Source organism: Antrostomus carolinensis, unplaced genomic scaffold (assembly GCF_000700745.2).
Source record: "Antrostomus carolinensis isolate BGI_N321 unplaced genomic scaffold, ASM70074v2 scaffold23277, whole genome shotgun sequence".
Classification (NCBI taxonomy): Eukaryota; Metazoa; Chordata; class Aves; order Caprimulgiformes; family Caprimulgidae; genus Antrostomus; species Antrostomus carolinensis.
Window position 1 is genome coordinate 3,245 of NW_010326936.1, and position 22,256 is coordinate 25,500.

The 22,256-nt window shown below is 38.9% G+C and overlaps 1 protein-coding gene across 1 annotated transcript; it reads left to right on the forward strand.

The window, feature by feature from the left end:
• The first annotated feature begins 4,550 nt into the window (after nt 1–4,550).
• On the forward strand, nt 4,551–20,262 carry LOC104527919 (transcriptional repressor protein YY1). Its single transcript, XM_029085906.1, has 5 exons — nt 4,551–4,605; nt 5,536–5,731; nt 15,184–15,244; nt 17,717–17,875; nt 18,989–20,262. Exons 1-5 carry the CDS (start codon nt 4,551–4,553, stop codon nt 19,169–19,171), a joined length of 654 nt encoding a protein of 217 aa, XP_028941739.1. The 3' UTR covers nt 19,172–20,262.
• The last annotated feature ends 1,994 nt before the right edge of the window (nt 20,263–22,256 follow it).

A 22,256-nucleotide genomic window follows, 5' to 3' on the forward strand; every position in this document is an offset into this window, starting at 1 on the left:
TGTCAAGCTTCAAAGCTGAAGTAGATGTTGGGTTAAACTATTGTTGTTAGGATAGACAGTCTGCAAGCTTAGGGCTGAAATAGCACAGCCAGACTGAATATTGTCCGCAAATGTTAACCTGCTCAATTATCCTATTCCCAGATGGGAAAGACAAAGATGCATAAGTTAGGTGTATGGTTTGGAAATTATTCTTGATAATCCATGAAGCCTGTGCTGTGGAGACGTGTTTGGAAACTCAGGGGATTCATGTTTGGTTTCTAGAAGGTTGTTGAAAACCTGTCAAAAAAACTTCTAATGTCTTAGAAAAATAGAAGGATTTTCATTTTATTTTTATCAGATTGCAGGGGTGAGAAAAATCATCATCTACTGTCTAACTAGTTGTCTTACAAAGTATAAATGATAGACAAGTCATTTAGTTCAGTTGTGGGCCTGTATCAGGGATCACCAAAATTCTTTACAATGATAGATAGGTAATGAGCTTCTGACATGAAAATTTTTCATAATGCAAGTAGAAAGTCATTGTCTGTTTCCTTTAAACTACTAAGATGACAATCTATTTCTGACTCTGATTAAGACAATGGTGTAGGCTTTTGGTATCCATAAGCACTGAGTCTGCCCTGACATTTTTGCCAGTGAACCTTGGAGGGTAGATATTTTCCTGCAGCTGTTACAATTATTTCTTCAGTTTTGGAAGTGAAATATGTTAATGTGGTTCATCATTTCAGATGTATCAGTTAAGTTGCCTCTTAACCCACCTTCAAATTAGAATTGCTTAAGTTGCTATTGGATCCTTCCCTGAGAGGTCCATGTCACTTTTATCCTAATGATTCAGAAGGTCATAGTGCTTGGGCACAGTGTCTCACAAATGTTGAAGGCAGATGATACCTATTGATATATGCAGTGGTTTTGTCAGTTTGTGTCTCAGTGGCGTGAAATAAGAGATGGGTGACACGGGGAAAGAAGAACCTGTTCTCCATCTGTGTGCAAGGCGTATCGGAGGGAAAGTAACCTGGCAGCCAATTAGGTTAAAAAATGACATACTGTGCAAAATGGAATTGAACATTCAGAAGTGTATGCTAAATAATTGTATTATTTAACAAAGTAATTATGGTTCTTTGCTTCCAAACATGACCAACGAAGTAGTTCCCCCGAGGAGACTGCAATGTGGTCGCAATAACCAAGCTGTTACCACAGTGCCTTGGTACTGCACAGTTGCCGAATACATCCTTTTATCATGTAATTGCATTTCAGCTGTTCCTAAAAACAAATGTGTTTAACTGTGTGGTCATAAAAAGAACATTTAAGCTTAAATGCTGTTAATTCTTTTAGTTGGTATGCAGAATGTCTTTTAACTTAGTACCTTGGGGAGGAAGCTATAGAATGAGGTCTCATTGCTTTGCTACCAAGTGTACCTTCTGAGTTCCCTTTTGCACTCTGTATTTTCCACAGGGGAAAACTCATTGAATAACAATGTGTTCTCCCTGCTCTGTAATAGAGGAGGAGGATGGCTTAGAGAATTAGGGGTCTAGAAGTGGAGTGTGATGGCTAAAAGCCAGAATAACTGAGGCAGAAATACTGATGGGGCTTCTTTGGTCAAGAGTTAAGGGCATCATCTTATAAAGCTTGGGAGTTCCAGAGATGTCATCTGGAGCTAGCTTACTGTTCTAGAAATGGATGAAATAATGGAGTTCTGAGGTAGATGGATTTTCTGTGCAACAGAAGGGCTGCAAGAGATGCAGAAAATGGGATAATAAGAGCAAAGGGTAATCAATAAAGTCTTGGGCAACAGTTTGTACCATGTTTTGCCATTGATCTATTACACGGATCTGCAGTTACTAGTTCTATCCCAGTAATCTGGCTTCTTTCTACTTCAGTTGGTACTTGGGATTGGTATTCTTAAAAAACTTCTGGTTATTTCACCAATAGAAATATGTTTTAAGTGGTAGTCAAGGGATACGGCTGGCTAAAATGCTGAACTTTCACTGATCTTGGTAAAAAAAAAGTATGTTTAACTTACTTGCTTTGAAGTGCAGAAGTGAGTCCCATTCAAGATGTGTGTTGCTCACATACAGGGCATGAGAGAAGTGCAGATGGAAAGACACTGAACATGAAGATTTGTTTGGGTATGTCCTAAACAGGTACATAGAACAGCCCAATTTAGATTAAGTATCTATCTTAATGTAATTGGGTATAGAAGGATGTTGGGGGGTATCTCTGGTGTCTCTAGCAAATCAGTATTTTACGGCTTTATGAGATAGATCAACGTTGGGCACAGCTATTGCAGTGCCTGGTAGCGCATGTGTTTGTGAAGATAGTGTTTAACTAATGGACATGCATTCAGATCTTCAGTATCTTTCAGACCATGGGACTAAGACTGTGTTCTGAGTTCCTTACCAAAAGCTACATTAGATAATAAAAGTGCTAAATAGACACTTAAGCAGAATGCCTTGTGTTTGAGTCTGCTCTACTCTCAAGTGGTTTTAAGAGACAAAACAAAGCAGATTAGGTAGTATATAGCGGTTAACTTCCTTTTTATGACTGGCTTCATGGCTCTGTCCACATTCAGCTTGCATGGGTGGTGTCCAGATGAGCTTGGCACAGACATAAGCTACGTGGAGTTACTGTGCCTTATTTGTACTGTGTTTCTCCAGAGGTGTCACTAGAATTTCGGGGTTGTGTCTCTGTTTTGCTTTGCTTTGGATGCAGTATGTTTGCTTCTCTTAATGCTTCATGAGAGGAAAAGGGGGAAGTGATTTGGAAGTAGTGAGCACTAGGACTTGCTTGAAGGCAGAAAACATCAAGTGTTCAACTTACCCTCTTTGCAATGGGAATATTGGTTAACTTGTCAGCCTGAGTGAAAGTGGGCTTGGACTTTAGCCTCCAAACTTTGAGCTGCCTAGTCCAGGTTGGTAGGGGATCACAAATAAACTTGTGATAAATTTGTGCATGGAGGACATTGGTGAAGTTCTTCCAAAGAAGTGTATGGGGTTTTTGGTGTGTTGGTTTTGTTTTCCCAAGGAGTTGGTAATGTCAGGATGGTCTGGATATTAAAGAGCTACTGAAATCTGATGCTACTTTTGAAAAAGTATTTGACTTTTGGTGTGGTCCTCTATCTTGAAGGATGTTAGCCTGACATAACACTTGAAGGTAAATGTTCTGTATGTTGTTGTTTTAATCTGTTTTGGTTTAAATTAGTTCTTGAAACTGGAGGTATATGCTGCTGTAGGGATACATTTTTTTGATATAGGAAAATTTCATTTTTATCCTCACATAACTGTCAGTGTAGTAAGGGATACTTTTTCTAATTTCTACTGTATCAAAGCAATATCTTCATAGTTCTTCATGTTTTACTCCCAACAGCCTGTGGAATTGAATGGCTGTGGAGTTGATTTCTGTTGATGGGCTTTTGGGAAGTAGAGGCACTAAAGGCTGACTTTCTTTCAGTTTGGCCCTCAAATAGCAAGAAAGCATTGTGGAATAGCGAGCCTTTGTGCTAGGGAAGGAATGAAGATCTTGAGGAATGTGTACAAAATTTCCCTGTTGTCTCCTGCATCTAATCTGAGGCAGGAAATGAAAACTTGTTTCTGTTACGAATGTCATCAGACAGTCAAGCTGGAAGTTCTGAGTAGCTGTTGAAATGGCTACATTGAAGGCAGCTGATCTCATTCTAGTCTGTAGCATGGAGAAGGTGTCACTTTTAGCGTTACAGAAGTTCTGTGCTCTTCTGAGCTTCATACTGTCTCTTCTGCCTGTGTAGGCATTGCTAAATATCTTTTCTCAATCTTCTGTTTGGAAGAACAAATTGTTGCTGAATTGAAGGTTTATTGACTTGAACGTGTAACTCCTGCAGGTGCTGTAAAATATACCATGTAATCCTTGCTTAAGGTAAATTCAGTTGCTTTCTTTAAAGCACTGGTAGAGACTGAAAGGTAGTGTGGTGAGTGGAAAAGTAGATTAGAATAAAAAATTGTCCAAGTAGTCAATTTCATAGTTTACTTCTAGTTTAATGCTGTAGATAGACAGAAGTGTTAATAAGAAAATACTTTGCAGTGTTGGAGTCTGTTTTCCTCTTTCACCATGGAACATATACATGAACTGCTATTTGATCTGGTAGATCAGATTAAACCCCAAACTAGCAGTAACATTTCTAGAAATAGCTTGGTGGCAAACATTAAAAGCAGGCATTACAAATTGAACACAAATTTGTCCTTAGCATATTTCTTTTATTTGCATATATCTTGTCCTCTCTTTCCTAACCTAAGTTAGAGTGATGAATGCTGTTATTTCCTGTGTTTCTGTTTAGGAGAAAAACAAAACAAAGCAACGTTGCCTTATTTGTTTTCTGCCTTACGTTTTTCTGTTTTGTTTGTTTGGTTTTTTAAATTGGGGAAATACTATTTTTGTATTTCCATTCCTTAAGTGCTACCTGTAAAATGAAACTTCCTGTTATTTTTCTAAAGCCTCTTGTGTATAAAGTGATTCCCCATACACAGGGCAGGAGGAGGAGTGTAGTGGCAAGTTCATTAACATTTAGCTGAGTAGTTACAGCCATGTATGTGTCTGTTGTCCTGGGTGCATTTGAGGATGGAAAAGAGGATTGGTGCTGTGAGTTTCTCCTTACTGATACCAGCACTGCAGTGAGGAACATAGGTGGATGTTTCCATTCTCAGTCTTCGCTGGTTTCTGTTATAAAATTTCAAGAGGAGAGAGAAAACATTGTGTCTTGGCATATTCTAAGGTCTGAATGTGAGTGGACTGCAACAGCAGGTCTTCCACCGGATTTAATTGGAGCCCTTAAGTACAAATCCATAGGAGGAGCTCTAGAGCAGATAAAAGAGCAGTATCTTAACTGGCTTTCAGATCAAAGCTCTGAATGATCCCTATCTGCTGTTTACATAGTAGAGTGGGAAAGAGCTTAGGCTGGCCTCTGCCACGGAAGGAAGAAGCCCCCTTGGGAGGGAGACATGCTATTTATTTTTTTGCTTTCTTTCAGACCTGTCTGCAAGTGTTAAAAAACTCTAATTTTTTGGGCCCATTAGCAGTTATTTTAAATTTTCTTGTCCCTCTGTGATGCTTCTGTTGAAGATCAAGGGAGTCAGAAGACTCTGAAGTAAAGATCAGTAGTGCTAAAGTCTTAGAGTAAGTATCTGCCACTCCTCTGATAGCCTTGCTTTGTTACCGACGGCTGTTGAGATCCAGAGTGGGTATGGTGGAGGTTAGTCTTGGAAAGGTTAAGGGAATTACATATTTAGGCATTATTTCAGGAAAAAGGGCATTATCTTTCAAGTGCAACCAAAATCATAGGGTTGTTCTTATTTCCTTATTTGTTTGTGTTTAAGTAGATATGCGTCTTCTCCTTTTTTTTCCTCTCCCACTGTGTTCTTTCTGTGTTCTTCATGCTGTAAGTGTATGGATGTTTTTTGCTTTTTAAAATTAGTGTGTAAATCTGGAAGCACAGTATATTCTAAGTGTGCAGCAATAGTGAATTTGTATTGAGGTGCAGCCTAATAACTTATATGTTGTTTTGATCTTTAGTATGTATTGAATTCAGTATTTTGTGTATTTCAGATGATAAAAAAGATATTGACCATGAAACAGTGGTGGAAGAGCAGATCATTGGAGAGAATTCTCCTCCAGATTACTCAGAGTACATGACAGGGAAGAAACTTCCTCCTGGTGGAATACCTGGCATTGACCTCTCAGACCCTAAACAACTGGCTGAATTTGCTAGGTAAGTGGGAAGAAAGGATCTTTCAAATGGTTTTCTTTTCACTGGTTTAATAAAAAAACTTAGCCAAGATAAATGGTAGATTTACTATGGCTAATTGTTTTATTTAATAATCTTCTGAAACAAGGGACTTAATTCAGAATAGAGTAGCTGATACTGTGTTAAAATAATTGGGTTCTATATTCAGCAGTAACCTCTTCAATGACTTCTGGTCGTCAGTTCTTGTTAGGTAAGACAGGACCTAAATACATTGATAGACTGCATCTTTGACATGACAGAAGGTATCTCTCATGTGAGTAGTCTTAGATTGTTCGGCACCAAGGATCCAAAAAGTGAAATGCTGCATTCAGGTTGTTCAGTACAAGAAAGCTAGACTACAGTGATAGTTTGTAAAGCCAATTACTGTTCTGTTTCACCCACTTCTTGCTTCTTAAGCTCTAAGTCTTCAGCTTCTTTTTAATGGAGTAATGAGTCTTGCACTTTAAGGTGCCACTGATAATTGCAGTTTCACAATTGGTAGTGCACTACTTGGATTTTCGTCTAGTGACTCGCAGTTGTAACTCATTTACATACGAGTACATTGACCTGAGTTACAAGGTGACTTTTACTTTCAAACAGAGGTGGAGTGAGGGAAGCTCTGTTCTACCAGGGAGTACTGAAAGTGTCATGTGTCTCGCCCTCCCTCCTGCCCTCCCTCTGCAGAGCCCCTGGCTCTGGTACCTGGCGCTCAGGGCAGCCCGTGGCCACCAGAGGGGAACCGTGAGGTCACCAGAGAAGTCTGCTGCGGCATCTGGAAGCTGTGACGTTAGGGTTGCATCTGCAGCGTTTGCTTGGTCCCCTTCTTTGCGTGCATGTGCTTGTGATTACCAAAGACTCCTCCGCTCAGTGCATGGGCAGCGTTAATGCTGGTGTCTCTAAATATTTGAGCACAACTGTTAGCTTCCTGCAGCTGCTACAGTCAGTTTTTCCCATGTTGAAAGCAAAACGTATGTGTGAAGCTATGCTCACTTTCATTTTGTTACCAGCTGTGTATTCTTCAGAGTTGTGGTGCCCAATTCTGACCCTTGGAGCAGGTGGATGGTCAGGTGTTGTTACTGTGATTCTTACTTCCTGGGTCAGCTAGTAGAGGAAGAAGTATGCTGCCTTTTTTTTTTTCTTCCCCCCATAACCACTGGGTTTTTCAGCTAGTTGCTAGATGGCAGGGACTATTGAGGCAAGTTCTGGTCTGGCTTCTTGGTTAGGTGGATCTTGGTGTCCAGTGTGTGCATCTGCTCTTGTTTCACCTCTTTGATCTTGCTGCTTTTTACAAGCTTGTTCTGTTACTCTTCAGTATAATTGCACCAAAGGGTTGCCAGCACAGCCTCATCCCATTCAGCTATGGGTTTTGAAGGCTCCTAGTAACATAGTTTTGCAGGGCTTTCTCCCTGCTTCAGGCTGTCTGATCTGGCAAAGTATTAAAACACATCAGAACAACTGAAAGCAGGGTTTTTTCTAAAGTGGTGGATGGTTCTAGCTACTGGTAATGTCGTTGCTTTTTTTACTCGTGTTGGTCAAAATTATTGTGTTTTCCTCTGAGACATGCTGAAAGGTTAATACAGGTCTTTATGAAAGCAGATGTGTAAGTGGTACTCTGAGTGTACATAGCGTTCTAATTCCAAAATGTTACTTGTGCATTTCTGCTCATCAAGTGCTTAGGATAAGGTATTCTCAGTTATTTTAAAACATGCTGAAATTTTTGGTTCTATTAAACACTTAAGTACTGAATAGTTCTCTTTTGTTAGAGAGTTTAAATAGTTTCTCACAGGGTATTTTCCATGCAAATACTGAATATTTTTCTCCAGATTGGTTTGACTACTTGAAATGATTGCCAGGATTTGGGCTGCTTGAAATGATTAGATTGCTTCTATCAGATCTGTCTGCATATTCCTTAATATTGTAAAATATACTGCATCTTTGGGTTTTAGTTACCTTTCTTTTGAGAAAATAGTGGCAGCTGGCAGTAATTTAAAATTACTACCTTTTTTTTTTAATTCATGGTAGAATGTTCTAGGAAGTTCTAGGGCTAGAATTTTTAGCAGGTGATGGAAAGATTGAGTTCTATACATACAGTCTCTTTTCTGTTAATCTATTTCTGTGCAGCAGACAAAATGTAATCCACTTCAGTCGTAAGACAAATATATGGTGGTAGAATAGGCAACTTGGAGGGACATTACCTTTAGCAATATCCCCAAGTTGCCCAAAACCTATGAAGTATTGTTCTTAAAGCTTAATTGTAGATACATGAAAAGTTCAAGCATCTTCTGATTTAAGAAAGGTTTTTGGATTTCTTGGTCAGAACTGGTGACTGTCAAACTTCTACTTGTTGTATGTTGGATCTTAAACGATTGTGTGTAGCTGAGGCCAAAGAATATGGATGTGTTAGATATATTGCTTGCTAAGGTCTTGGTCCTCTTGCAGTTGAAGGAGCTTCTTTTAGCTAATAATATGAATTCAAGCATTGTTACCTACAAACCTGTTTTTATACTGATCAATTGTCTTGTTGGTCTAGATAGCTGTGTGCAGTATCACTAGAAACTCTGGATGGCAGACTGGAGGAAAAAAGCCGAGTTTATGTGTACTGGAACTGGGTTTGGAGGTTCTAGGAATACAGTTGTTCATACTAGAAGAATATTTATTTAGTGTAAAGTTCTCTGAAAGTTTCGAGCATTGCTGGTCACTTTACAATTCAGAATTTTGAAATTCTCAGTATCTGTATTCTGAAAACTTTGAGCACCATGTGAAGTTGAAACTGTTACTTTTAAATTTATTAAGTAGCTTCTCATGCTCTGAGTAAGGCTTTTGAATAAATTTGTATTTTGTTGACTTGAAATGTGCACAGTCTATGTATAAGGAAGCATAAACTGGCTAGTAAAATTATATGCTAAGTCTTTTGTGCAGACTCAGTTGACAGCAAGTTATTTTGGGTTGCTTTCCTGTTTTCATTAAGGTAGTTGGAAGAATCTCACTATAGATTTGTAGAAATTAGTTACTCAAAACTAGGCTAGATTCACTGTTTTAAACCATGCAGCTTTTTTTGATTAAGGATAAATTGACAGAGACGTTTGCATTGATTCTTAGGAACAAAGTTCATAGGTTAAGTTTAAAGGGCAAAGCTTGAATTCTAGTGGTAACAGATTTCAGGCAAGGTTCTGGAGTTCTGATCATGGTCTAGTTGGTGAGAGGTAAGGCAAGGGTGGACTTTATACTTCAAGTCCTCTGTAGCTCTGCAGCCCTTGGGGGGGAAAAGAAAATTAAAACTAGTAATTCAGTGTCTGCAGTGGACAACGCTGCTGCTCAGCGGCTAGGTGGCACTGCCAGAGCCAGCATTTACACTGTCTCTGGTCATACAATTGTCTTTCGCTGCTTTTTTTAGTGCATTTGTCACTGAGTCATGTAGCAGGAATCCGGATCCTTTAACTGGAACTGTTATAGTTATTCCTGGAAAGGCTTTTATACATTCTGAAACTATTGAAAACACTGTGAATAAACAGACTGTGTCAGAACATTAAGACTTGTTCAGTAATGCATAGGTGAATGACCATAAATTGTACCTGGTTGGGCAAATTATTTCATTCTGTTGTAGGACTCATGCATTTTTTTTTTTTCTAGTGTGCTTTAAAAATGCAATAAATAAGAAAAAAAATGTGGATTTCTCTTAGGCAGTCATGTCAGAATGTGAAACATTAGTTGTGAATGGTCTGCTCAGAAAGAAATAAAACATAATGAATTGCCATGTTCCCATATGATACCTTTGACTGGGACACTGGAAATCCCTTCAAGTGTAATAAAATGTTTAATCCAAGTCTGAACTGGCTACAAGTAATTCTGTAGTTAGCTGTAAAGAAGTCATAACTGCTTGGTAATAAAAGCTTGGGGAAGTAGCAGACGTATTTCTAGTTGGTGCATATGGCACGTTCCCGCAAACAGAGCCACTGAAAAGGATGTCTCTGATTGCTCTCTCTCTCCCTCTTACCCTCCAGATAAGATACCTGACTGAACTGGCTAAAGACAGGAGAATACAGACATCAGTAAAACTAAGATACAAGAGGGGAATACACTATAGCTGGGAAATTAGCACAGTAATGAGTCCTAGTGGTAAAAATTTTACTCTCCGTGGCCTTATCTTTTGCTCGTCTTAGTACCTTTTCTGACCGAGAGCCATTGTGAGGGCTGCCCTTCCTTTCTGTCTACTTTCCAAAACAGATAGAAAACAAAGGAGAGGAAACTGCATTCGAGTTTGAAATTGGACACCCTTCTTAGAAGGGACAAAGCATTCTGGTCACCTAGATTTATGACTTAGGCCTCTTTATAAGGTACACACTTTTGTACTGTTGTTTAGGGGGTTTGGGGGGTTTTTTGGGTTTTTGTTTTTTCTTGTTACAGAGAAGCTTAAAGGGCTGTAAACTGACAATTACTTTACCCAAGGTGGTGTTCTGGGGGAGGGGAAATCCCTTGCCCTCCATCACACTGCAGAGGTCCTCTCTCTGCTTACACATATGATACTCTTCATAACTGGAACAAAACTAGTAATTATTTTTGCCAGAATCTTGGAGTGAAAGATAACTTCTTATTTTTATGGCACTTCCTACCTAACTGTGACCAGAGCAGGATAAGACACTGGCTGTGGGCTCTGTGGTTTTAGATAGGTTCCCAGGACACCTTGCTCCACTCCCCTTTTGTCTATTTATCCAGAAGCCAGTCTAGCCAGTTTCAGGAATCTTCAGCACAAATGAATTTGTGCAGCAGGGTAGGGCCGTGACATTCATGTTATTTCTGCCTCAGCAGAGCAGTAGAAGGGGAGTGGCAGGGTGAGGGGACAGATCAGAAGAGGCAGTGACGCTACTGATAGAGAACAATTTCCTGCTCTTCTAACTGTTCTTAAGGATGCTGTCATCAGCACAGGTGAATATCACTGCTGATCATCAGAGTCCTCTAGGATGTGTCAAAGGAGTTGCCTGAGAAAGTAGTGCTGTTTAGGTTAATGTATAGAGGGAGAAGAAAGGATGTGAGAACACAGAAGTTTAACAGAGGCAAAAAAGGGAGAGGGTGGAACAAGGGAGAAATTCTATACTGTTAATTGTTTTTTTTGACTGAGGGATTTCCTTTATTCCTAGCCTGAATGCTGTTTCTGTGGCTAACTTTTAAAACTGGATCTATCTCCAAGATAATAGGTTGTGGAAATTGCCAGAGGTTTGGGGTGAGAATTGTTTCTGTCAGGGTGCAGTTCTTTCAGTTTAGCTAGGCAGATGAAAGGAAGTGGTTAGCTGTTACTTTCTGATACTGCACAGTGACAGAGTTGCTTGCTTTATTTTGAGGAACCAAGTAGTTTAATACCCGTAATTTCACTCCATCTTCTTTATGCATGGATAAGAGAGTGTGCTTTTATGGAGCGCATTCTGTGGAGCTATTGGGTTGCCCACCTTCCTGCTGCCTCTACTGTCCCCCATTCCTTCTCTCCACCCCCTAATACAAGTTAACAGACTTAGCCATTAATCACAGTGTCCCAGTGCCTTGATCAAAAAGTACACTTGCTCATTTTTGGCAGTTAGTTAGCCTGTAGTTGCCACTACTAGGCATGGCACTACTAGGCATGGCACTACTAGGCATGGCACTACTAGGCTACTACTAGGCCCTGGATAAACTCACTGCAGAAATGAAAATTCTGGTCTTGCCATGTAAATTGACTTTCTGCAAAGGCAGCTGTTTCAAAAGTCCCACCCAGCTATTAATGTGTGTGTATATAGTTGTTTTAAATTGTGGTATGTGTTAGAGTTCTGTTTTTGATTAATATTTCAGGCTAAGAAAACTTGGATGGAGCTGGTAGAGATGCTCTACTGGGTGGGAGCCAAAAGTCTAACCACCAGCAAGAGCTACCTGCAGCAGTGTAATTAAGATCAACAGCCCAGGTTCTAGACTGGTCTCCTTTTGCAGAAAGTTAATTTTAAAGTAAGACCAAAATCTTTTTTCTAATACATTTGAATATGTAAGTCTTTAAATTCTTCTTTGAGTGATTGTCCATATGGATTCAACAGCCTTGTGAACGAGATGACACTTTGACAAAATGATCCATCGTATCTCTGCCCGTGGTGTAAGTGCCCTTATGCCTTTAATCCAAGTGTACGAAGGGCCCAGCAGCTTCTTGCTGCCTGTGGCACTGACATATAACCTGGACACTGTTTGCTGCCTCTTCCTGTTGAAGGATCTGCTTCTGTTTGGTTGAATAGCTTGGTTGCTTGTGGAACCCTGTGCTTATACACAGTCTTGTTCTGCATTTTAAGCCTAAGTTGTCTACTTTGCATACTTCTAGGAGAAATGAAAAAAAAACCCTGCCCCTTTATTAGCTAAACTTTGTTGTCATTTTGTAGTCAATAGGGACTAAATGTTTTTACATTCAAGTATACTGCTGGGCTTATGCTCCTCACTTCAGAAACAAAGCTTGAAAATTAAAAAATCAGCTTATGTCAGAATGGACACTCAGAATGTTACCTGCCTGCTCAGGCACTGAGCTGAGAAATACAAGGTGTCTGTTGAAGTGCCAGTCTGTCCCATGTCTGACCATCCCGTTCATCTGTGATTGCTTCCTGACCATGCTGATCTAGAAGCTTCCTGACTACACTGGCCAGGGTGCTTTGCCCTCTCGCTCTGCTTCAGCAGCCTGTTACAGATGACACTGTTGCAGCATTTCTTTCTCAAAGATTGACTTAATACCACAGGCAAGACACAAGAGCTATGAATAGGATTTAACGCAATGATCAGTGGGATCTTACACCAAGTGTAACAAATGCAGGCACTGCCCACTACAGCTGTTTACCACACCTCTTGTTAGTAATTCCTTTTTTGTCTAGTCTCTCCCTTTACAGGTGGTCAGTTAAGACTTTAGAACAATAGTTGTTTTACTTGTTCTGATGATGTCACAAATACAGATCCTGAGCCTACGAGTTTTTTGCTTTGGTATTTTTTGGGACTGGGGGAATGACTCAACCAACAGTTAACAAGTTGATAGATCAGAAGGCAAGGACGTGTTTTTGGCACCAGCCTTGTCCCTGAGGGCTTTTGTTCTCTAATGGCATTAAACTGTGGTACTATATTCTCTCATGTCCCATCTTGTCCGAGCATTCTTGTGTGTGTCCATTTTGGCATAACAGATGCTCATTTCTGTGCCTTTTCCTTCTATAAAAATTGTAGAGACATAGTAAGGAGAATCCCATGCTTTCTGTAGGGGTACTATAAGAAAGCTTTTATGTGTGTGTTTTCCTATAGCCTCAGTACCTGGAGTACTATCAGTCTAGAGCCTTATCAGGAAGATTAAGATAATAGAGAGGCTAGTCTACAGGAACAGATACGGTTTTCTGTGTTCAGGATGTTTCTGCCCTTAAATTGATGAGATGTTTAGGTATGCTGCTGGTGATGGTGCAAGAGGAGCTTTGTCAATACAAAGCCTCACACCTGTCTTCTAGGAGCTGTTAGTATCTGTAAATGAATCTGAAATGTCACATCTGTATCTTGAACCCTGCAAGAGACTACAGTGTTCTTCAGTTAGCACTGCACATATTCAGTGTAGTCTGGAGATGCTGAGCCAGCAGGAGTTTCCTAAGTGTCCACTTAGAGAAAAGAACCAAATCTATCCTCTAAATCCTTGGGTTTCAATATTGTGTGTGTGCGGTGGCTAACTAGTGCTTTATTCCATATGCGATCACTTTAACTGTGCTACATCTGTGATACCGAGAGGGGTCAGATTATTTGAGGGACAAATGATAGCCCACAGGGCCATAAGAGACTTCTCCATCACATGTAATTCTGTTGGCAGTTGTAAGATTTTCCTGGATCCAGTCTTTGGGACTTCTCAAGGAGGTTTTTTACCTTAGTTGAGCCTCACGAGGCCTTCCATTCCTGTGCTTTCTCACCTGTCCACATGGAGGAGGCAGGTGAAACAGCAGATTTCGGCCATGCACATAGGAATGTGTCAGTACTCAAGAAGACTGGACCCTGACTGGAAAGAAACAAATGCTTGTGTGGTCAAATGGGAGAGATTTTAGGTTATTTTCCCTAGAGCTCTTGGGAATTATTTTGAACATTTAGAAGTTGCTGTTTAGCCAGTCTCAGATCTATTATTAAAAATGCATGTAAACAAAAAAACCCCCATGTATGCACTACTTGGAAATTGCTTCCCCCAACTCTGTTCTTCCATATCTGTTTCCAGCAACTGCACTAATGGGGCTTAAAACTGTCTTGGATAGCAACAGACTCCTCTCCTTAATGCTAAGAATAGCGATTCTAATTATTTTGTTAAATTCAAGCCACTCATATCTGTTTAGTTGAGACTAGAGAGAAGACCAGAAAACCTTTAATTTAACTTACAGATACGATATATATACCTGTCTCGTCATACAGAACTACCTTGTACTGCATTACCAGGAAAAATTGTTCAGGAGCTCACATAAACAGACTAGCTCCCCTTCTACAGCAAGGTTTTGGAATCCACAAATCTCATTACTTATCTAAGTGAATCTCCAGCTGTATGCACTTATTTACATCTCCCTACCTCCACCATAAGGTGGAGATAAAGCATTTCTTTTTGCTTTTGTGAAGACCGCACTACAGATTTGAGAATAAAGATAGGTAAAAGGGCAGTGCACTTCCCCAGAGTAGTGTCCACACAGCTGACTCTTCTCTGACATTCAGAATGGTGGTTGTCACAGCAGGACTGTTCTAACATTGTTGTCCACAGGGGGTCTTGCTGTATTTGAAACACCTAACACATGCAAGCAATAGTTTGCTGGGCTCCTTATGTAGTTAATGGAAACTAATAGTGCCCATAAAGTAGTGACCAAGAGTAAATAGGTGATTGCTTCTCAGTTGCCAAGAGTGGAATCCATGTATACAGTAGCTTAAAGTAAGAATAATTGCAGTTTCTGTGGTTGCAATGGATGTCTACGTTGTCTGTGTAGATTTCACAGCTTGCCTGCCTTCCCTGCTTCCGTAGAGTTTTCTGAAATCTTGTGTGGTGAAAATACTGAAGAATGATGAGCTACTCTGCACTTCATGTCCTGGTGCAGGGATAGAGAGGAAGTCAGCATAAGTAGCCACATGGGTACTGGCACAACAAAAATGGAGTTTTCAAAAAAAAACCTCCTAATCACAACTGGTATAAGTCAGAAAGCCCTCCTCTATTTCCACATATTCAGAGGACTGGGAAGGTAGTACTAAATGTCTTATTTTGTATTTGAGAGGTCCTTCTGGAAAAACTGAACTTTTGAAATGCCAAAGTACAGTGTTGTTATTATGAAGGCTTTGAAAATGTTAAACTGAGTACTACTGATACACATAATACGTTGAATAAATGTGTGGATTATTTAGGCAGTTACAAGAGAAGAGCTGTCTACTAATGTTTTTTCTACTATTTTTTTGTCTTTAAGAATGAAACCAAGGAAAATTAAAGAAGATGACGCTCCACGAACGATAGCTTGTCCTCATAAAGTAAGTGAAGTGCTCAGCTTCTGAGTAGGTAGTAATTTGTAGACCAGAATTTTGTATTGATGTTTTCTCTTGAGAATGAGTAACTAAAATATCTTGCTGTTAATAGACTACTCTTGGTTAACTGTATTTTAGTTATCATTCTTTAGAGGCTTCCTTAAAAACCTTTCACTGAGTAATATATTATTCCCATTCCTTGTCTTAAGGTTAGTGCATCCCTAATCTTCTGGTAACCATGATGCACAGTCCCTAACATGCTGGTTTTACTGTTGTGATTTCCTGCCACCCAAGAACACATACTTGAAAGAATGTTCTGAAAGCTGTTCAAAGTACGTTCCTAAGATCTATATATCCTCTGCTTGGAAACTATGACAGATTTGGAGTCTAGATCAGGAATCAGCAATTTATGTTGCAGATGCCAAAGGCAGCATTATTGGAAGACTTTGAATTACATTCCACAGAGCTGGAACGTGCATCACCTTGAAAGAGAGAGAGGCATCTTGGAGCTATGATTCTGATCCACTGATAGCAGGGAAGCGTCTGTCTTGAAAAAATGTTGCCAGTCATCTTGATTGGTAGCATCGAGCTTTACTGCATTATCCAGCTTTTATAGAGCTTGTTAGCTGATTTAGTCTGTAATGAAAAAAGAAAAATACAATCTTGCTGACTTCTGGTCTAGATAAGCGTGGGCCTAAGCAAATAATCAGGACAGATAGCTAATAGTACACATCAGAGAGCATGAGCAGAAGACATCTTTCTGACAGCCATAGTCTAAGTGCAGGATTCCTCTTTGTGCTTAAATTGGTTTCCAATTCTTCACGTTCTACAAGTGTCATGTTTTTATTGTAGTATAGTATGTGGAGATAACAGGAACAGTTACTCCTTAAAATACCAAGGAATGCTGCCTTCATTTCTTTGATTTACTTTTTCATAACTTCAACTTCATCTGAACGGGGGGGGGAAGAATATTCTGTCCTTCCATTTTCTCTCTTCTAGTGTTTCTAGGCTTTGTGCATTTACGACTTCAGTTAAAAAAAAAAACAACTGTAGAAGATGTAAGTGCTCATCTAAGAGGCAAGCAGGGGCTTTGAAAGAAATGCAAAAAGAAGTTGATGGTGTGTTTATTTTGGTGCTGCTTTGCCCCGCTCAGTTCCAGTGTGTGCAGTGAATGGTGGCACAACACTTGGTCAATTAGATAAAGAAATTTCAGTGCCAGAAGGGAAAACTCTTCCTGAAAGTGACATTTCCCCCTTTTCTAAGAAATAAGGCATATTTGAATGTGGTTATTATTTTTGAAAAAAAGTAATTTACGAAGAGGAAGCCTGTGGAATTGAAGATTAGCAATTGAATGTTCCTTCAGGTTCTGTTGTTGAATTTTGTGACTCATAACACAGAAGTTGGTGGAGTAGTTTTATGTTAAGTTTAAACAGCATCACTTGGAGTACAGGTAGAATTTACAGTTGTTAATAGGATTTTATGATGGACTTCTAACATTGAGGAAGACTTTTATAAAACATGATAGATGTCTATTGATTGTCACTAAGAGGTGGGAAAAAAAAAGGTAGAAAGATAAGGTAAAGAGAGCCCCAGGTTGCTGCTGGCTTAAGTGTAGTGTGGAATCAAAAGTAGTATTCCTGCGTCAAGGCAGCGTGGACTCCAGATTAAGACTTCTGATGCTGTACCTGAGTTAATGTGAGTATCTCTTGCTTCTAGGTTGAGTTGGCACTAACTCGGAGATTCTCCTGACTTACTCAGTTGTCCAGTATCACTTTGTAGGGTTAAACTGTAGAAGCAGTGGCAATGTCTTTGTATCTCAAGGGGATAGTGATCAGTCAGCTGCTGCCAGTTTGGACAAGGTAGTTTCTGTAAGCTGTTACATGCTGGAAACTGTCTTGCTCCGTTTCTCCTCAGGAATGAGGACAGAGAAGGAAGAGGACAGAATATTGGCAGATGGAATGGTGCATATGCAAATCAGTACTAGAGAATAATCTGTCATATATTAGAGACTGTATTGTATATTGTGGTATGACTCAGAATATAGCACATTGGAGAATATACCATAGGTATCCATGAACTCCATGAACTATCATTCTGTCTTTTTTTTTTTTTTTCCCCTCCCCCTGAAACTGTAAGTGCTTTTGGTTTATTCATTTGCTTCTGTCAGAGCTGCATCTTCTCCATGAGACTGTCCTATTATTCATTTGACTGCACATGGTTCATAATACTAAGTGAGGAGAGGGGTTTGTGGTTTTTGTCTGTTTTGTTTGTTTGGTTTTTTGTGTCAGCTTTTCAAATGATTAGTGTTCTTGGTATTGCTTTTTTTTGAAATAAATGTAAGGGATCTCCTTTTCAGGGCCAACTTTTAAGAAAGTATTCAGGATATTAAAGCATTTTAAATGCTTGTACTGTAGCAGATAAAACCTTCTTTATCAGAACTAGCTTATCTACTAATTGAGTTTCACCCTTCTTTTTAAGGGCTGCACAAAGATGTTCAGGGACAACTCTGCCATGAGGAAGCATCTGCACACTCACGGCCCTCGAGTACACGTATGTGCAGAATGTGGCAAGGCCTTTGTGGAGAGCTCAAAACTAAAACGACATCAGCTAGTTCATACCGGAGAGAAACCCTTTCAGGTACTGTTAACCTCCAGACATAAGTACCACAATTTATTTGGTAAACGTGTAGACTGTAACGTGTATGACTTTGGGAATGCTATGTTTTTTCTAAAAGCAGATGAGGCACTGAATTACCCCCTAAAAATTGGAAGTCCTCTTAAGCTAATTAGGCTATCTTTTAACTATTTCTGTGGGCTTTTGTTGGAAATTAGCAAATTGTATGTACATGGGAGATACCTTCCAAAATATAATGTAAAGTTGCCCAGTTCAAAAATTAAGTTTTTGGTTACTACTGAATGAGGAAAATGTCTCTTTGTCCTCATCTTTTAAACTTTGTACTCATGGACAACTGAGCCTCAGGGCTATTTGTCACTTGACTTATGATACTAATTTTCAGTAGGGGGGGTATTAATTAGTCTTCAGCAAAATTATGGTAGTCACTGAATCTCTTTCCATTCATATCAAGTCATGTGAGTTTCTGCCACCAGAGTTCCCCTGCCTACTTCCTATGACACTCCTTAGAAATCTTCCTTACAGGTATTCATAGTCTTGAGCATATCTGTGTTCTCCAGGACACATTTAAGATAGGTATTTTTTGTTGTTTTTTTAAAAAATTAATTATTTCAGAAACCTGATTTGCAGTCCTCGGGCATTCACTTTTGTGTATGCTGGAGCTGCTGTGTGTTAAATGATAAGTATTTACCACTAAACATGCTGCTCTTTGTATTCTGAGCCCATTTTTAAAGTAAAGCTGGTAAAATAAGCAAATCTCTGCAAATTATCACCAAAAGAGGGAAATTCTGATGTGAATCATTGTTTCTGTTTTTTAATATAGCATAACAAAATACTGTTTCAGATGCAGAGAAAGTGTTTTTAGTGAAGGCATTTGCTTGCAAGCTGGAAGTTATTTTCCTCTCTGAAAATAGACGCTACTGTGGTAAAACAACCTGAAGTACTCATTTTATTTTTAAAATGCAGTTTACAAGTGATGCCCACGGCTTCACCTGTAATAATCTTCAGCATCTAGTTTCATGTTTTTGCAGTCTAGTAATTTAAAGAATACGTTCTGATCAGTGATGAAAATGAGCATTATTTTGTTATCTAATGGAGTATGTCTTTTCCTTTCAACAGTGTACATTTGAAGGATGTGGAAAGCGTTTTTCACTGGACTTCAATTTACGCACACACGTGCGAATTCACACTGGCGACAGGCCCTATGTTTGCCCATTTGATGGCTGCAATAAGAAGTTCGCGCAATCAACTAACCTGAAATCTCACATCTTAACACACGCTAAGGCCAAAAACAACCAGTGAAAGTTACCGGAGAAAGCTCTTGAACTCAAAGCATCTTACAGGAGTATGAATTGGAAATAAATACGCCTCCCCTTTGTATATTATTTCTAGGAAAGAATTTTAAAAAAGAACCCTACAAACCTAAAGGACGTGTTTTGATAAGTAGTAAATAAAAAGCAAAAAAATCCACCACAAAAAAAAAACAACTTTAAGGTGACGTTGCTAAGATGCTCTACCTTGCTCTGTAATCCCGTTTGAAGAACACGGTGTTTTGTAAATTGTGGCCCCAACTGGAGGGGTCAGTTCATGAACTTGCATCAAAAAGACAATTCTTTATACAACAGTGCTAAAATTGGACTTCTTTTCACATTCTTATAAATATGAAGCTCACCTGTTGCTTACAATTTTTTTAATTTTGTATTTTCCAAGTGTGCATATTGTACACTTTTTGGGGATATGCGTAGTAATGCTATGTGTGATTTTTCCGGAGGTTGATAACTTTGGTTGCGGTAGATTTTCTTTAAAAGAATGGGCAGTTACTTGCATACTTCAAAAGTATTTTCCTGTAAAGAAAAAAAGTTATATAGGTTTTGTTTGCTATCTTAATTTTGGTTGTATTCTTTGATGTTAACACATTTTGTATAATTGTATCGTATAGCTGTAATGAAATCCTGTAGTATCAAATATTAGATGTGATTTAATAGTGTTAATCAATTTAAACCCATTTTAGTCACTTTTTTTGGAGAAATACTGCCAGATGCTGATGTTCAGTGTAATTACTTTGCCTGTTCAGTAACGGAAAGTGGTGCTCAGTTGTAGAATGTATTGTACAGGCACTGACCTTTTATTAACACCTGATAATATGTACATCCCGTGTAATAGAAAGGGCAACAATAAAACAGTGGTCCGAAAGAAAGAATATGGCAGAAAATGATCTGTAAGCACAGTCTATTTTCTTCTGTTGTCCAGAGCAATCCTACTTCCTCTTGACCTCCCAGAAATTGGAAGCTAAATAAACTCAAGTTTCCTTTACTTTGCATTCAATTACAATGATTTGTGATGAAATTACATAATGCCACATCAGGTGGTATACCGAAACGGAACTGGTGACTGTAATTCTGCAATGGAATTAACTGGAACAGTGGATTTGGAGACTTGTCAGCGCAGTGGGGAGTTTTCAGTGTGCCTGGACAGCGACTAGGTAAAACAGTGCAGTAAATAGCTAAGTGGGCACTTTTGTTTAGTCAAGGTAAGGAATCTTGGGAGGTTTAAACACAATAACAATAGAAAGCGGGAGAGCGGTAGAGCTTGAGTGGTTGTACCAGAAAAAAAGAAAACTGTCTTTTTCTTTTGGCTGACTTGTTTGACTGAGTGTACTGATGAAAGTTCTTGGAACCTCGTTGGACACCTTTTACTTCAAAATGGGAACTCCAGAGTTCTTGCAGAACTTGATGGAGTTTTGATGGTCTAACTGAAAGTGGTTAGTACTCCTTTGTTCAAAGTAAGAAATTTGCAGATACTATAATAAAATGTGACAGATTAATAAACATAAGAATATGCACAGAAATGCATAAGTATTATTTTTTAGAGGGATGTGACATATTTTAATTAGTAAAAACTGTTGTTAATCTTCTTGTGAATTATGTTCTTACAGGGTTCATAAAATTTTTCATTGCTGATGCTGTAAAACGTAACTTTTGAGTCCAGTTTTGGTGGTAGTGGAAAAAACATGGGTAATAGCGAAACTACACCTCAGAGCAAGGGAATTTTCATCCATACATAAGTTAATTTGAAAACTGCAGCTCTAGTCTGAGATTTAGGGGTAGAAAGAAAGATGGGACATTTAGTTGTATGTATGCATTAGACTTTTGGCAGTATTTTTTTGCTTTTTTTTATATAAGCAGTTCTCGAACAGGACAATATACTGAAACTTGTATAGTTAAATTAAATTCTGTATACAGTTTAATTAGTGTCTATTCTTTTTGGAAGGAAATAAAATTAGTTCAGTCTAGTTCTAATTGACCTTATGTTTTTTCTTAAATGGTATATATGATGGTGTTAGGCTGGTGCAGAAGTTTGCTTTCCTAAGTCATAAAGTGGTACCCGTTATATTGAATTACAAAGTAAATAAATACCTTGATGGTGTCAGTACTTCATCCTTGAACATATATTTGAGACTAAATTATTTATGTTAAATACTGATTTGAGGATTAACTGGGAATTGAAACTTGTGTTGCCCCTAGTTACATTGCATCTGATTATGGAGAGAAATGTGAAAAATTTTCATCTAGGCCTCAAATCATTAGCGTTCAACACACTCCTGAGTTTAAGTAGCAGCACTTGGTGGCATTGAAAGATCCTGCTTTGTAATCGGGTAATTCCATATTGGGTGTGAATAAATACTTGCATTGAGCAGCTTCTGTATGTTATTTGAGCTTTTAAAGTATGATTGGTGCATCTTGTTCTTAAAACACCATGCTTGGCTGATTCCAGAGTTCTCCTTAATGGTTTTTCAGTGAAGAAATAACAGGCTTTGAGAATGGCAAGAGTTGACTTTGAAACCACCGTTGCCAGCCTACTATCAACAAGTTCCTGCATCATACCACCAATTTGTGAGCGAGTTCAGGTAAGGGGAGGAGAGTCTGAGGGTGGGGGAAATGTAGGCAGTGGTTTTAAAGTTGGCAAAATATTTAAGTACTTACTCATCATGCCTGTCCTACTGCTCATTCGATCTTACATTTCATATTGCCTTATCAGGTTCTCCTGGATGGAAATAGAAGGAGTCAAATTCTGTAGCTATGCGTCTTTTGAATTCAGACCATTTTTTAAAAGACTTCTCCAGCTGTGTCTGTTTGTGCTCTGCCAGTAGCAGTAGGTCCTGCTTTAAATGCAGGACAAACTAAACTTAAATACCTATTACTTCTGGAGATTGTTGTTTTTCTTGAAAAGGTTGTAGGAGGAACCCAGGTACAGATTTGAAAAGCTAAGTGAATGAATTCTTAGTGAAATGGAACTGAGAACTCCTTTCTCTCTGTCAGGAGCACAGCTGAACTTGCACTTGACTTCAGTTATCTTTTTGGAGAGGTTCACTGTAGAGTTGAAGTAG